Source organism: Bombina bombina, chromosome 5, assembly GCF_027579735.1.
Source record: "Bombina bombina isolate aBomBom1 chromosome 5, aBomBom1.pri, whole genome shotgun sequence".
NCBI lineage: Eukaryota > Metazoa > Chordata > Amphibia > Anura > Bombinatoridae > Bombina > Bombina bombina.
The window spans coordinates 48385977-48404633 of NC_069503.1; the positions used below are offsets into that span (position 1 = coordinate 48385977).

Genomic DNA, 18657 nt, shown 5'->3' on the forward strand with positions numbered 1-18657 from the left:
TTGGATGCAAAAGAGCAGTTTACTTTGTGACAAAGCCCCACCAAAAGCCCTTTTAAGGGCTGGTAAAAGAGCAGTTTTCTTTGGGGCATGCCCCGCAAAAAGCCCTTTTAAGGGCTGGCAATAGAGCAGTTTACTTTGGGGTAATGCCACGCAAAAAGCCCTTTTCAGGGCTATTTGTAGGGTTAGACTTAGGTTTAGTGGTAGGGATAGTTTAGTATTTTAGGGGTTAAATAATTTAATATAGCTGGCGGCGGGGTAGGGGGATTAAATTAGGGGTTAATTAATTTAATATAGGTGGCGGCCGGGTAGGGGGATTAAATTAGGGGTTAATTAATTTAAAGGTTAAATTAATTAAAGGTAGATGGCGGCGGTGTAAGGGGCTCACTTTAGTGGGTAGGTAAGGTAGATGGCGGCGGTGTAAGGTGCTCACTTTAGGGGGTAGTTTAATATAGTTGGCGACGGTGTAGGGGGATCATATTAGGGGGTAGTTAATGAAGGTGGCGGCGGGGTCCTGGAGCGGCGGTTTAGGGGTTAAATATTTTATTAGGGATTACGGCGGGGGATCGCGGTTGACAGGTAGATAGACATTGCGCATGCGTTAGGTGTTAGGTTTTATTTAGCAGATCGCGGGTGACAGGTAGATAGACATTGCGCATGCGTTAGGTGTTAGGTTTATTTTGTAGCTAGTTTAGGGAGTTACGGGGCTCCAATACACAGCGTAAGGCTTCTTACGGCTGCTTTTTGTGGCGAGGTGAAAATGGAGTAAGATTTCTCCATTTTCGCCACGTAAGTCCTTACGCTGTATATTGGATACCAAACTGCGCTGGTTTGGTATACCTGCCTATGGCCCAAAAAACTACGGGCGACGGCAGAAATATACGAGCATAACTTCTAGGTTATTCCGTATATAGGATACCAAACCAGCGCAAAATTCAGCGTCGCCGGCATTTGCGGGCGACGCTGCATATCGGATCGGGCCCATAGCTTCTAGGTATAAATTAAATGTAGAATATTATAATGTAACTCGCACTGTTCATGTGTAGAAAATGTTAACCTGATGCTAATTTGATTTATTGCCCTGCGTAGCAAATGAATAGCTAGATTACGAGTTTTGCGTTATGGCTCATAACGCTGCTTTTTCACTACTGCTGCTATTACGAGTCTTGTAGGTATAGCTGTACCACACACCTTTTTGTCCGTCATGCAACATAACTACCGCTCCTTTCAAAAAGTCCTTTTTCAATGGGACTTCCATAGCGCCGGTATTACGAGTTTGCCTGTCCGGCCAAAAAATGAGCGGTACAGCCTATAATTACAAGATCTCTACCGCCACCTGAAAGTCAGTATTTATGAGTTTTACGTTACAGAGCTGTACCATAAAACTCATAACTAAACTGCTACAAAGTACACTAACACCCATAAACTACCTATTAACCCCTAAACCGAGGCCCTCCCGCATCGCAAACACTAAAATAAAATTATTAACCCCTAATCTGCCACTCCGGACATCGCCGCCACTATAATAAACATATTAACCCCTAAACCGCAGCACTCCCGCATCGCAAACACTAGTTAAATATTATTAACCCCTAATCTGCTGCCCCCAATTTCGTTGCCATCTACATACACTTATTAACCCCTAATCTGCTGTCCCTAACATCGCCACAACCTACATTACTGTTATTAACCCCTAATCTGCTGCCCCCAAAATTGCTGCCACCTAACTACACTTATTAACCCCTAATCTGCTGCCCCCAATGTCTCCGCCACTATACTAAAGTTATTAACCCCTAAATCTAACCCTAAGTCTAACCCTAACGTAACCCTAACCCTAACACCCACTAACTTTAACCTAATTACAATAACTCCAAATAAAAATTACAATTAATACCTAAATTATTTCTATTTAAAACTAAATAAATACTTACCTGTAAAATAAAACCTAAGCTAACTACAATATAACTAATAGTTATATTATATCTAGCTTATGTTTTATTTTTATTTCACAGGTAAGTTTGTATTTATTTTAACTAGGTTGATTAGTTAGTAAATAGTTATTAACTATTTACTAACTACCTAGTAAAAATAAATACAAATTTACCTGTGAAATAAAATCTAACCTGTCTTACAGTTAAACCTAACATTACACTAAAATTAAATAAATTATATTAATGAAATACAATTAACTAAATTACAAAAAAAACACTAAGTAAAAAAGAAATTATCAAATATTTAAACTAATTACACCTAATCTAATAGCCCTATCAAAATAAAAAAGCCCTCCCAAAATAATAAAACGCGCAGCCTACACTAAACTGCCAATAGCCCTTAAAAGGGCCTTTTGCGGGGCATTGCCCCAAAGAAATCAGCTCTTTTACCTGTAAAAAAATAAACAACCCCCCAACAGTAAAACCCACCACCCACACAACCAACCCCCCAAATAAAATCCTATCTAAATAAACCTAAGCTCCCCATTGCCCTGAAAAGGGCATTTGGATGGGCATTGCCCTTAAAGGGACACTTAACACCTGCCTGCTAAAATCCTTAAATCTTGCTCCTTCTAATCAATCAAAATCAAGTTAGCATGAATGTCTATGCCCACTTGTCATCTTACCCCAAATTGTTAAAAAAAAAAGTGTTTTCAATAACAATGGTATACCTGTGCTCTATGGGTGTATGCATGCCGCCATATTGTGACGTGCGTTACACACAGGTACACCAGTCACATGACACGCAGCATAGTGTTCTATTGTGTATTTTCTGCTTACTTAGAAGGAATCACATCTGCAGCACACGCTCACTGCTGTGATGCATACAACGGCAGCACATGCGATTCTTGCAGAGCGTGTGCTGCAGTGTTTGTGGAGATAATGTTTAAAATGTAACAACACAGCAATACATAAGTTAGTAAATGCACGGCGTCATGAACAGTGTAGCACTATACAAAACATATCTATATTAAAGCTATTTATACCGACTGTCTCATGCGAGAAAAAGGCCACACAGGGATTAATTACACCGGATCCTACTGCCCTGTATATCTGTACACACTGGATTAAGCCTGGTAACCCTGGTGTAAATGTTAGCCAGGAGCTCACTGCAATGTACAAGTCCCCATTCAGTGCCCAAGCTCACCTTGACTGGTTATTTAATTTTAGTGTAATGTTAGGTTTAACTGTAAGACAGGTTAGGTTTATTTAGATAGAATTTTATTTGTGGGTTTGGTTGTGTGGGTGATGGGTTTTACTGTTGGGGGGTTGTTTGTATTTATTTTTTTACAGGTAAAAAGGAAATTTATGCTTACCTGAAAAATTTATTTCTTCTACGATACGACGAGTCCACGGATTTCATCCTTACTTGTGGGATATTATCCTCCTGCAAACAGGAAGTGACAAAGAGCACCACAACAGAGCTGTAAATATAGCTCCTCCCTTCCCCTCCACCTCCAGTCATTCGACCGAAGGTTATAGGAAGAGAAAGGAGAAACTAAAAGATGCAGAGGTGACTTAAGTTGTAAATAATAAAAAATATAATCTGTCTTAAATTGACAGGGAGGGCCGTGGACTCATATCGTTGAAGAAATTAATTTATCAGGTAAGCATAAATTTCCTTTTCTTCTACAAGATACGAGTCCACGGATTTCATCCATACTTGTGGGATACAATACCAAAGCAACAGGACACGGATGAAAGGGAGGGACAAGACAGAGACCTAAACGGAAGGCACCACTGCTTGAAGAACTTTCCTCCCGAAAACAGCCTCAGAAGAAGCAAAAGTATCAAATTTGTAAAATTTGGAAAAAGTGTGAAGGGACGATCGCAGCCTTACAAATCTGTTCAACAGATGCATCGTTTTTAAAGGCCCATGTGGAAGCCACAGCCCTAGTAGAATGAGCTGTAATTCTTTCAGGAGGCTGCTGTCCAGCAGTCTCATATGCCAGGCGGATGATACTTCTCAGCCAAAAAGAAAGAGAGGTAGCCATAGCTTTCTGACCCCTACACTTTCCAGAATAAACAATGAATAATAAAGATGATTGACGGAAATCCTTAGTTGCCTGCAAGTAAAACTTCAAGGCACGGACCACGTCCAGGTTATGTAACAGACGCTCCTTCTTAGAAGAAAAATTAGGACACAAGGAAAGAACAACAATTTCCTGATTAATATTCTTATTTGAAACAACCTTAGGAAGAAATCCAGGTTTGGTACGTAACACCACCTTATCAAAAATGAGATAAGGCGAATCACACTGTAACGCTGAAAGCTAAGAAACTCTTCGAGCAGAAGAAATAGCAACAGAACTTTCCAAGATAATAATTTGATATCTATGGAATGCATGGGTTCAAATGGAACCCCTTCAAGAACACGAAGAACTAAATTCAAACTCCAGGGAGGAGTATTGGGTCTAAATACAGGCTTAATTCTAGATAGAGCCTGACAAAAAGACTGAACATCTGGCACATCTGCCTACCGTTTGTGAAACAGAATTGACAAAGCAGAAATTTGTCCCTTTAAGGAACTTGCTGATAACCCTTTCTCCAATCCTACTTGGAGAAAAGACAGAATCCTAGGAATCCTAACTTTACTCCATGAGTAACCCTTGGTTTCACACCAATAAAGATATTTACGCCATATCTTATGATAGATTTTTCTAGTAACAGGCTTTCTAGCCTGTATCAAAGTATTGATGACCGAATCAGAGAATCCTCGCTTCGATAAAATCAAGCGTTCAGTCAGCTGCAGAGAAATTAGATTTGGATGTTGTAGCCCTCAGTTTACGCTGGGGTTAGGTTCCAGAAGGAATGGTTGTAAATTGAAACCATTGTAAATTGAAACCCAGTTTATAATGTAAGTCAATGGGAAGTGAGGGAGATAGGTTCCAGGCTCCTCTCAAAATTGTCATAAGTAACACCTAATACATTATTATTATTACCTGCCCCCAGGGTACTTTGACAAGACTCGGCAACAATCCGGAGAGGAATGAACTCTGTTTAAGCTCCACCGGAGCTAAAGCCTGTTGCCTCCTAGCCAGAATACAGAGTGCATCTAAGCGCAAGAAAATAAGCCCCGCCCATAAGGACCGATAACCGAGTAGGTCCAAACAACTGCATGGAGGAGCGGTTTAGCAAACTAGCCATGTGGTAATCTTAACCCCAAATAACATGCAGCGATCAAAATGTGACCACCGTAAACATATAAATCCCCAATGTCCATAATGAAAATGCAGCACATAGCCCTCATTATAACCTTGCCCAATAATGTCAGCAAAAATAAAAATGAACAGGTATCAGTAACACCCCCCCATGAAAATAGGTCTACTGCTTACCCCTTCCCTAAAAGGGAATACATATTCAGCCATCTTCTGACATTCCAAGTCTCTTCAGAATAAAAAGGCTGTACATACCTCAAATGTTGCAGACAGCATGAAACGGTCTCCACACTGAAGATGTCTCCTGTATTACCTTCAGATCTGTGGTAACCAACATGGTATCTTAGATACAGCTGCTAAGATCATCAACCTCAGGGCAGAATTCTTCTTCCAAACCCCCCTGAGGGAAACAGTACTCACTGGTACCATTTAAAAATAAAAAACTTCTTGATTGAAGAAACGAACACTAACACCTCACTTTACCATGCCTTCCTAGTATAACACAGGTAAAGAGAATGACTGGAGGTGGAGGGGAAGGGAGGAGCTATATATACAGCTCTGCTCTGGTGCTCTTTGCCACTTCCTGTTAGCAGGAGGATAATATCCCACAAGTAAGGATGAAATCCGTGTCTTGTCATATCTTGTAGAAGAAAGAGCTGATTTCTTTGGGGCAATACCCCGCAAAAGGCCCTTTTAAGGGCTATTAGCAGTTTAGTGTAGGCTATGGGTTTTATTATTTTGGGGAGCTTTTTTATTTTGATAGGGCTATTAGATTATGTGTAATTAGTTTAAATATTTGATAATTTATTTTTTATTTTGTGTAACTTAGTGTTTTTTTTGTAATTTAGTTAATTGTATTTCATTAATGTAATTTATTTAATTTTAGTGCAATGTTAGGTTTAACTGTAAGACAGGTGATGTTAGGTTTTATTTCACAGGTAAAATTGTATTTATTTTTACTAGGTAGTTAGTAAATAGTTAATAACTATTTACTAACTAATCAACCTAGTTAAAATAAATACAAACTTACCTGTGAAATAAAAATAAAACATAAGCTAGATATAATATAGCTATTAGTTATATTGTAGCTAGCTTAGGTATTATTTTACAGGTAAGTATTTAGTTTTAAATAGGAATCATTTATGTAATAATTGTAATTTTTATTTGGAATTATTTTAATTAGGTTAAAGTTAGTGGGTGTTAGGGATACGTTAGGGTTAGACTTAGGGTTATGTTTAGGGGTTAATAACTTTAGTATAGTGACGGCGGCGACATTGGGGGCGGCAGATTAGGGGTTAATAAATTTATGTAGGTGTCAGCGACATTGGGGTGGCAGATTAGGGGTTAATAAGTGTAATGTAGGTGTCGGCGGAGGGTTGAGTTACGGAAGTGACTACCGGATTGGTTAAATCCCAACACACCTACAGACAGCTGGGTCACTGACGCCGCACGCCACGCTAGTAAAGCAGGAGGAAAAGAGAACTCATTGGGTGATATTATACACCGCATGTTTTAATCTTTTAAATTGTGAGTGTGATTCTTATGTGTGTTTTATGTCACAGACAGACAGTCTGCACTTAGATGCGTTTTTGGGCGCTCTTTTTTTCTCTATTTTTCTTTTAGGTGTCGGCGATGTTGGGAGTGGCAGATTAGGGGTGTTTAGACTTGGGGTTTATGTTAGGGTGTTAGGTTTAAACATACATTTTCTTTCCCCTTAGACATCAATGGGGCTGCGTTACGAGCTTTACGTTCCGCGATTGCAGGTGTTAGGCTTTTTTTTTTGCCGGCTCTCCCCATTGATGTCTATGGGGAATTCGTGCATGAGCACGTAACAGCAGCTCAAAGCCATATCGCCCGCAAACGCCGGGTTATTGCAAACCTGTAATAGCAGCGCTCTTAAAAGTGAGCGGTGACAATAACTTGCAAGTTATTACCGAGCCACTCATAACGCAAAACTCGTAATCTGGCTGGAAGTTATTTCATTTTCTTTACATAGATAAATTCTTAATGAAACTTGGATTGCATCAGGTGAAGACCATGTTAAAATGATGTTTGATTTATCCGCCCTGCATGGCAAATTAATTTATTTCATTTATTATCCAACTTATATCTGTTTATTATCTATCTTTTTTGTTAATATTGAAAATAAACAATTTAAAAGAAAAAAAGATGCGCATCTTACTGTCACCTATATTTTCATATTCAGGTGTCTTTCTATTTGTGTATTAAGTATTATCAGTATTTTGTCACAACCTCGCCGCCTTTTTATTTGTGAGAAAAACAGTGAGAGATGAAGGGCGGAAATGTTTAGATAAATACGTTGGGATTTGAGAGACAATGTCATACACGCTCATGGAACGCCCATGTTCAGGTTATTTTCCAAGAAAACACCACAACAATTACGCTTTGTATTTTGTATTTATAAGTACAAATGGTGATGTGTTTTTTTGTCAGATCCCTCAGCTCTTTTGACAAACTTGCATTTAAGGCAATAAGTGCTGATTCTTAAATAACTCCACGTGCATGAGCATTAATTAACACCCTCTAGCTGTGAAAAACTGTCAAATCCATTCAGATAAGAGGCAGCCTTCAAGGGCTTAGAAAGTAGCATAATGATCTGGGTTGGTGAAGGTCGGGGGTTAATTTGACATTGTTTTATGTACTTTTAAAGGGACAGTAAAGTCAAAAATAAACTTAAAGGGACAGTCAACACTTGCGGTAACATTATTTGATATTGAAAAATAAAAACCATAGATCCGCCTGCACTATACCCCTTCTGCCTTGCAAGCGCGTGCAATTTCTAACCAAGGATTGGATTCTGATTTGCTGATCATTTGAAGAAGAAGGCAGCTACGTAACGGTGGGGGGAGCTCGGCTGCCATATTTACCTGGTATTAAAGAAGTTAGCGACGGTGATTAGTACAGAAGCAAGGCAGAAGGGGTATAGTGCAGGCGGATCTTCAGTTTTATTTTTCAATATCAAATAATGTTACCGCAAGTGTTGACTGTCCCTTTAAATGGATTGGATAGAACATGACATTTCAAACAATGTTCTAATTTACTTATTGTATTATAATTTGTGCTTAGTTCTCTTAGTATCCTTTATTAAAGAATAATCCAAGGTTAACTCAGGAGCGTGCACGTATCTTCAGACAGCAGTGTTTGCAAGAACATTTATTGCATTGTTATACATAGTTACAAACACTGCTACTAAATACACGTGCACGCCTGTAAGCTCATATAATATTAGCCTCCTAGGTTTACACGATAACAAAGGATACCAAAAGAACAAAACAAATTAGATAATAGAAGTAAATTGGAAAGTTAGGTAAAATTGCTGCTCTATCTGAATTATCAGCGTTTAACTTTCACTGTCAGATTTGGCTTCTGTATTTGATGACGTTTACCTAATTATTCTGTGATATTGGGTTTTTAATTATACAAAACACACAAAATACTGGTCTGGATTCCAATCACTTTTTATTTGCATGAAAAAACATTGTATATCATTATATAGTAAAAAGCAGTATTACATGGTATAAATATACCTAACACTTGTGCTCTTGATACAAAGGGAATAAGTAGGCACTAAGGATCCCTAAAAGCCAAGTATAAATGGGTACCCCAATAAGATACCCCTAGTAGACCAAGGTAAAAGAGAAAGGATATATACTGGCGCTGTGGAGCTAGGGTTTAAGTCTATAAGAGGATATGTATCCAGAGAGAATTATGTATCAAATATTAAGTATTAATCGTGTGTGATTGGCATAAAATTAGCATAAGAGTAAAATAAGCAAATATATGTAGGAGACACTAAGGACTAGCTCGAAAAAAGCAGATTACAATAGTGTCTAGCTAAATAGGTGCCTATCTGACCAAATGCCAATAAACAACTAATATAAAAGAGAGACTGAGTTAACTCTCTATGTAATACAATATTGCAAGATTCAGTATGGGTTGAAAGAAAATAAATGTGTTTATTTTAGCAGCACAAAAACAATATATATAATAAAATCTATATAATAAAATCTAATAATCTGGACGTCCAGTGATATATCTCAAACAACGAGTGTGTTTACAAATGAGTAGTTTAAAAAATAAATAAAGAATAAATATATATATACACACAAAACTGATATGATAAAAAAATGACACAATACAATTCAATGGCTGATTAACAAGAGTTTAAGTCATGTGAAGTGGAACAAAGATATAGATGGATACGTTGATCCCAGAAAGTTATAAAAGTACCTGGAGAGTCATCTAACTCTACATTTAGAGTGAGGTGATTGAAAAAAAGTCTTTACTTAGTATTAATGGATCCGCTCTCATTTATGGGATTATCGTAATCCTGACGGTGGTCGTCAAAGACAGGTGAGCTCTGGAGCTCAAATTTTGCGAGCCGTTTGAGTGGAGGAGCTTGTACCAAGTGGATAAAGTCCGCTGTGAGTCTTGCTCCTCTCTGTGTCTCCTTTACCCAAGCGACGGGCTGTTGTGTTAATCTCCGATCCTCCGTGTGTACTTCCAGTTTGGTCTTTGGTGACGTCACTGAGGTTCCGTTATTCCGTAGTTTCGTATAGCTGAATACGTGGTCTTGCTATATAGGGTATTTTTACTGCAGTGTACAGTCCCCTATAAGCAATCAGGGTGCACTGATGGTCTGATCCTTGTTCTTCAGAGTCTATACAGAGTTGTGCAAATGAAGGGGCGATGTGTCCGGTGTTTCATATAAAGCCACAGTGTGGCTAGGGTGTCATAAAATTCACAGGATAAAGGTGGTTAACTCGTGCAATGCGTTTCACCCCACGCTTGGGGCTTTTTCAAGAATGCGTTAACACTTAAAGGGACATAATACTCATATGCTAAATCACTTGAAACTGATACAGTATAACTGTAAAAAGCTGACAGGAAAATATCACCTGAGCATCTCTATGTAAAAAAGGAAGATATTTTACTTCACAATCTCCTCAGCTCAGCAGAGTAAGTTCTGTGTAAAAAGTTATACTCAGCTGCTCCTAGCTGCAGGTAAAAATAAAAAAAAAATGAAGAAATAAACAGCAGCCAATCAGCATCAGCAGTGCTGAGGTCATGAACTCTTACTGTGATCTCATGAGATTTGACTTAACTCTCATGAGATTTCATAGTAAGCATCCTTTACCTGATTGGTGAAATAATATGAGAGTTCACAAGGCTCATCCCCTAACCTGTCCTAGGACAGACACACTAAAATGCTGCTTAGAAATCCTTTACAATGGGAGGTGGCTACTGAGGAACTTTTGAGGTAAAATATCTTTCTTTTTTACATAGAGATGTTCAGGAGATATTTTCTAGTCAGCTTTTTACAGCTATGCTGCATCACTTTCAAGTGTTTAAACATTTGGGTATTATGGCCCTTTAAGATAGCCATCTACTTAAAGCCCTAGTCTATTGCTGATAGGTTAATTAACCGTGGGTGTGTGATTTTAGATCCTATCACTGCCGCAAGTCTTAAGGTGGAATATGTCTGTTGTCGGTTCCCAAGTTTTTAAGGTAGAATTTCATAAGTCTGTAAATTACATATTAATGTGAATCCTCACCCGGAATCCTTGTTTCCTTTTTCAAAGAAGTAGATTCTAACAACTTCATTCATGCAGATAGCTGCCACCTTACTAGGTGGAAAGAAAATATACCGAAATCCCAATTTCTTAGGATACGTAAGAATTGCACAACACTGATGAGCTATGAAGAACAAGCACAAATTCTTAGCAAGAAGTTTTCAGATAGGGGATATAGTGAAGGGTCCATCACGAAAGATTTGGAACAAGTTAGAACAATGAATAGGGATAGTTTATTACAATATAAAGAAAAACTTCTTATTTTCATCCACTCAAACTGAAGAGAAATTTATAATTAAAGACACTATCAAATGTACAGATAAAGGGGTAATTTACCTAATTCAATGCAGTTGCAAAAAACAATATTTAGGAGAGACAACTAGGACTCTCAGAGAGAGAATACGAGAACATATCTGGATTATAGAAAAGTGTGATAAGGACACACATCTATATAGACACTTTAAAGAAGCACATAACAACAGATTAAAAGACCTAACATTCTGGGGTATAGTTAAGGTAAACGCAGACTGGAGGGGTGGGAACTACGAAAATAAACTCCTTAAGAAAGAAGCACAGTTTATTTATAGAATGAAGACCCTACACTCACGTGGACTTAACTCAGAACTAGATATTACACCTTTTATGTATGATTAATATCCAAGGTCCTACACTAAGTAGTGCGAATTATTAATACATAAATTAATAAAACATTATTAAAGCTATTGTTTCTAATACAGATCTTCCAGGTAAATAGATGTTTTTTTCAGACCTCTAAGTGCCATTAATATATACCTTTACTCCTAGAGGCCCATCCCATTATCCTGGGATGATTTAGTAATATAGGATTTTCAACCATAAACCATATTGTTCACTTTTTTTGTCACAATGTTCAACTCAATTCTGTTTATTCCCGACTTATGTACTATAATTGTCCACTGTAAGAGAATAAGTAATTGTTTACTGTGAGAGAATAAGAATTTTTGAAGACATATTAATGCCTGTGAAAACAAGGATTCCGGGTGAGGATTCACATTAATATGTAATTTACAGACTTATGAAATTCTACCTTAAAAACTTGGGAACCGACAACAGACATATTCCACCTTAAGACTTGAGGCAGTGATAGGATCTAAAATCACACACCCACGGTTAATTAACCTATCAGCAACAGACTAGGGCTTCAAGTAGATGGCTATCTTAAGTGTTAACTCATTCTTGAAAAAGCCCCAAGCGTGGGGTGAAACACGTTGAACGAGTTAACCACCTTTATCCTGTGAATTTTATGACACCCTAGCCACACTGTGGCTTTGTATGAAACACCGGACACATCGCCCCTTCATTTGCACAACTCTGTGCAGACTCTGAAGAACAAGGATCAGACCATCAGTGCACCCTGATTGCTTATAGGGGACTATACACTGCAGTAAAAATACCCTATATAGCAAGACCACTTATTCAGCTATACGAAACTACGGAATAACGGAACCTCAGTGACGTCACCAAAGACCAAACCGGAAGTACACACGAAAGATCAGAGATTAACACAACAGCCCGTCGCTTTAGTAAAGGAGACACAGAGAGAAGCAAGACTCACAGCGGACTTCATCCACTTGGTACAAGCTCCCCCACTCAAATGGCTCGCAAAATTTGAGCTCCAGAGCTCACCTGTGTTTGACGACCACCATCAGGATTACGATAATCCCATAAATGAGAGCAGATCCATTAATACTAAGTAAAGGCTTTTTTCAATCACCTCACTCTAAACGTAGAGTTAGAGGACTCTCCAGGTACTTTTATAACTTTCTGGGATCAAACTATCCATCTATATCTTTGTGCCACTTCACATGACTTAAACTCTTGTTAATCAGCCATTGAATTTTATTGTGTCATTTTCTATCATATCAATTTTGTGTGTATATATATAATTGTCAGGTAATATTACCTATTCGTTCAGTACACATTACCTATGTTATGTACTTATTTCACACTATTTGTAATTTTGCTCTAATATAATATTCTGTGCCTTTTTTATTTTTCTTACAAGCTATGTCCTTTAACACTTCCCCTTTCTCTACAACGCTCTGCTAAAAATACATATTGCATACATTATTCTCTGTAACCACAAGTTCATTTCCTTTCACCCTCCTCCAACACACCTTGTCTCATGCAGAGCTAACCTATATTTTGCTCTAACCACAAACGTCCATTTCCTTTTTACCCTCCTCCAATACATGTCATCTTGTACTATGTTATGCTATATTATGCTACATACCAAATTGGGTCATGAATAGGGTCATGGAGCCATAAGGTGATTTGTTTAGCCAATGGTAATTTGTTAAGTATAGGATGCATACGTGCACCCAGGGCTATTTAAGCAAGGGTTATGACCCAGAATAAACGAGCATTTGGTAATGACAACCTGCCTGGTGTGTTATTTTGGTAATTGTTCCCGGAATTCCGAAGATCATTGTTTTTCCAAGACTCAGCATTGCAAACTTGTTGTTCCCTGGGAAGAAATCCTCGTTGTGCCCAACAATCTGGCGTCAGAAGTGGGATGTGGCTCAAGTGCTCCCAAGGGGGTGAGTAATTTTGTCTATATATTGTGACTTAATTTTTACCATGTTGGTGGCCTATTAAAACCCACCTACTTATATAGGGGATTAGTCTTGTGGTAGACCATGGGGTGGGTAAATTGTCTACGGGAGACCTCTGGAGTTAAAGTTAAGGTATAATTTGGCCCTCTGAAGTCTTGGTTAAAACCAGTATCTTACTGCTTGCTATTTGTGTTATATGCTGCTTGCCATTTGTGTTATATGTTGCTTGCTATTCATGTTATATGTTTTTCTTGTCTCATTGTTGATATTCTATTATAAGTACATAGACGCAGGTGTAAAACGCCCCATTTACGGTGTTGAAGGGAAACCTAATGACACTGTGAAAAAGCCCCTTTTCTAATATTGGGTCAGTGACTAAAATCAGTGTCAGGCTTTTCCTTATAATACATTTACCTTATTTAAAGAATGATACTTACACCAGTCTTATAAAAAGGGATACATTTATTAAATGACAAATCTATACATGAGTGGTGAGAGAAGCGTCTAACGTACAAGGCTCTATTCTTCTAGTCTATCTACACTATAAACTAATACCTGTGGGTGGGTGCATGCGAAGATTGCTGCAGTCTGTCTATTACCTGTTGGTGTTATGTGTCCTTCCTTTTTCCTCTCTTTCAAGCTGCTTCTCAAAACATATTTATAGCCAAACAGCCACACCATGAAGACAGTCCCAGCCAATCAAATCCATTCATCTTCTGGTTTATAACAATTCATCTGTTGAGTTAACTGCCTGTAGATGTCGCTGTGGTCCAAGAAATGAGTTTTCCTAATGCCATCTGACCTTGGTGACCCATCTCAGGACTGACCTTATCTGAGTCCCTTTGAAGATTTATGATGCCATTGTCCTGTCCTGTGTCCTTTTGAAGCTTTATGACATTTGATTTTCTATCCTCAGGAAGGAGCGCAGGTCTCACCTGTCTTATCTACATTGGTAGCCTTTGATCCTTCTGTACAGGCCTTGGGGTCAAGTTACTTGATATTATCTCTTGGAAACTAGTTTATTCAATAGGGTTAAGCTTTCCTCACTATAGCAAAATGTGCATTTCCAGTTATACAGTTATTACATCCCCTCTTTGTGTCTGAATGACACACATGTATCCTTTGTGTTGCAATAGAAAAACCATTATTGATCTTTGTCCTTGTGTCCTCTTCAGATCTGTGGCTTTATCGGTGTAGTGTATGGCAATATCTGGTTATAGAGCTCAGTTATGAGGAAAAACGTATTGACATATCTAAAGTGTATATCTAAATTATGTCTAGCCTTGGATATTAAACAATTCAGCACTCTATAGAATACAAATACAAATGATAGAAACAATATGGACCTCATAGTTCACAAAAGGGGCAATGAAGGGTCTACAAAAATAGAATGGACCCTATCACACACAGTTTATTTGCAATTCATAATTTACATTAATATACCACACAATAGATTTCCATTTTGTTGTTGGGCTTATTTCTTTGTGTAATCTTAAAGGTTGACAACAAAACACAACCATGACCTCTGACTGTTTAAATGCACTGTAAAGTTGTTACACAACATACATTACCAAAATTAATTAAAATGTCAGTTTAAATGTACCTGTGATTTAAACATGGAACACAATTATTTGAATTATGCTAAATTTCATTGACCATGCAAGGAGCTTATTTTTGTTACTGAACCAACGTCTACTATCAATAATAAAGTGTTATTTGTTTTCTAATTGCAGTATAAAACATACTGAGTTTCATTAAATGGATGCATCACAAAATGTGCAATGCATGTCTCATAATTAACACAACATTTAAATTAAATTTATGTTGGATGGATATAGATACAAATTCAGCAGCAATATAAATCAGATCAAACCTAGAACTCCTTTTCTCATTCCTACATTACACCATTTACATAGCATAATGCTTTATTGCTACACAGGTAACCCAGTTGTCTAGCAGACATGATAAAAAAAAAATGAAACACTACTCAAATTGTTAAAAATTAGTCAGTGGGAGCAGCATCATGATCTCAATAAAACACAACACTTCCTTGAAAATCATGTATTCACATAACTTAAATGAATTCTATCACTTCATGCAGAATTTATTATCATTATTATTATTGTTATTTTTTTCATTTGACTACCCTTGTATTATGTAACAGCTATCAGCCAATCACAGAATAGTTTACATATACTGTGACCATGCACATCTGCTCATGGTCCCCCCAAAAATGTGCATATAAAAAGACTATATAATCTGAAAATGGAGGTAAATTGAAAAGTCTTCCAAAAATGAACTAATTTTGATTTTAGTGTCTCTTTAAATAATGTTAGCATCTCCTGACATCTGAGCAATTGCAGATTGTTGTGTGTGTTTGTATGTAACACAATATAGTTTGGAAATACAAAATAACAACCCATCACAAACTGTGTATTTTTTCTTATTTACAGACAGATACCAAACCACCCACTCCTTTTATAAATTATGTTATGTAATCATCATAATAATCACACCCATTGTGATAAACAACATTAGGTCTTTTCTGTCAACAGTCAACACCAGAATATTTGTTGTTTTAAAAGATAGATAATCCCTTTATTACCCATTACCTCTGTAATTACCTTGTATCTAAGCATCTTCTGACAACCCCCTGATCACATGACATTTTATTTATTTATGTTAAACCAAATTTAGTATCCTCTATGACAGCATTGAATAATATGTTTTGGGATAGATGTTTAAAAATCATAATAAAACAAACAAACCATGATGAATATCAGTACCACCCAAGGACTTTTGCTCAAACTAATTTTTGCCCAAGTGAGACTTAAACCAGCACATACACAAGATGTTTTTAACTTTGAGGAATGTAAGGGATCATTTTGTCTTGTTTCACTGTAGTCAACCATGCTATTAGATATTTAGTTCAAAAAGATATGCTTGAGCTGTATGGAAAAGTGTCTGCAAATGGAGAGAAGTGTATCTTTCACCACAATATCTCTTAAACTATGTTTCTCAATTTGTTTAAAAATTCAACCTTATCATTTGTTAAATCCCTTATCCAGTGTTATAAAACTCACTTATGTGCACACCCTGGCTGAGAAAGGGATTGTCTGGATGATATCAAAGACAAAGTAAAGTGAAATGTGAACACCCCCCCCCCTTTTTATGGAGGTAAAAACAACATTTTACCCCCATAAAATAAAACACTACTGATCAACTTTTAAAGACAAACAAAAATAATAATCAATTCAATATAAAATTTAGTTTTCCCCCTAAGTTTCCTGCTTGTAAACACGTATCTGAATCCTTTGTAATGTGTATTAATCTATTTGTTGTAAAACAAGTTTTCAAACTACCTAGAAAAACAAATGGTGGTCTCTCGTTTAAAAACAAATTAAATAAATAAATCTGAAACCCTACCCATGCATACATTCAATTGCATGTAGAAAATCTAAATCTAAAAAAAAATGAACGTTATTTTTTTTTTTTTTTTTTTTTAAATAGTTGGAGAACAAAATAAGCAAGGATATTAAAAATAAAGAGCACCAGTAAACCATACTAATGCTCAATGATTTGTTTTGCTCTTATCTTTATTAGACCTCTTGTCCTTACCCCTCTTTGTATAAAGAACAAACAAAACAAAAAACAAAATTACAAACAGAGGGAGACACTGAACATCATACAAATGACACAAACATAACATAAAAATGACAAATGTAACATACATGTGCAGTTCCAATCTCTTCACCTGTGAATAAAGAAAATTATAATTAAAAGACCTAAACAAAAGAGAAAAATAAATAAAAAAACATAATTTAAGTAAGAACTTACCTGATAAATTCATTTCTTTCATATTAGCAAGAGTCCATGAGCTAGTGACGTATGGGATATACATTCCTACCAGGAGGGGCAAAGTTTCCCAAACCTTAAAATGCCTATAAATACACCCCTCACCACACCCACAAATCAGTTTAACGAATAGCCAAGAAGTGGGGTGATAAAAAAAAAGTGCGAAAGCATATAAAATAAGGAATTGGAATAATTGTGCTTTATACAAAAAAATCATAACCACCACAAAAAGGGTGGGCCTCATGGACTCTTGCTAATATGAAAGAAATGAATTTATCAGGTAAGTTCTTACATAAATTATGTTTTCTTTCATGTAATTAGCAAGAGTCCATGAGCTAGTGACGTATGGGATAATGACTACCCAAGATGTGGATCTTTCCACGCAAGAGTCACTAGAGAGGGAGGGATAAAATAAAGACAGCCAATTCCTGCTGAAAATAATCCACACCCAAAATAAAGTTTAATGAAAACATAAGCAGAAGATTCAAACTGAAACCGCTGCCTGAAGTACTTTTCTACCAAAAACTGCTTCAGAAGAAGAAAACACATCAAAATGGTAGAATTTAGTAAAAGTATGCAAAGAGGACCAAGTTGCTGCTTTGCAAATCTGATCAACCGAAGCTTCATTCCTAAACGCCCAGGAAGTAGAAACTGACCTAGTAGAATGAGCTGTAATCCTTTGAGGCGGAGTTTTACCCGACTCGACATAGGCATGATGAATTAAAGATTTCAACCAAGATGCCAAAGAAATGGTAGAAGCTTTCTGGCTTTTTCTAGAACCAGAAAAGATGAAAAATAGACTAGAAGTCTTTCGGAAAGACTTAGTAGCTTCAACATAATAATACAAAGCTCTAACAACATCCAAAGAATGCAATGATTTCTCCTTAGAATTCTTAGGATTAGGACATAATGAAGGAACCACAATTTCTCTACTAATGTTGTTAGAATACACAACCTTAGGAAAAAATTCAAAAGAAGTTCGCAACACCGCCTTATCCTGATGAAAAATCAGAAAAGGAGACTCACAAGAAAGAGCAGATAATTCAGAGACTCTTCTGGCAGAAGAGATGGCCAAAAGAAACAAAACTTTCCAAGAAAGAAGTTTAATGTCCAAATGAATGCATGGGTTCAAAAGGAGGAGCTAGAAGAGCCCCCAGAACCAAATTCAAACTCCAAGGAGGAGAAACTGACTGAATGACAGGTTTTATACGAACCAAGTCTTGTACAAAACAATGAATATCAGGAAGATTAGCAATCTTTCTGTGAAAAAGAACAGAAAGGGCAGAGATTTGTCCTGTCAAGGAACTTGCGGACAAACCTTTATCTCAGTGCTTTCCAAACTGTGTGTCGGGACACACTAGTGTGTCGGCAGCAGTGTGTAGGTGTATCCCTGCTTCTTCACAATTTGTTTTTGGGGTTTCTGACCTTCCGCCTGCCTGCTACGCATATCACATGGTTGACATGTGAT

General features: G+C 37.1%; 1 protein-coding gene across 1 annotated transcript in view; it reads right to left on the reverse strand.

The window, feature by feature from the left end:
* The window catches only part of LOC128661285 (uncharacterized), a 427186-nt gene that overhangs the window by 205686 nt on the left and 202843 nt on the right, over nt 1-18657 (reverse strand). Inside the window, 1 exon segment of the mRNA XM_053715558.1 lies at nt 10723-10864. Within this exon segment, the coding sequence (XP_053571533.1) occupies nt 10723-10864 (142 nt within the window).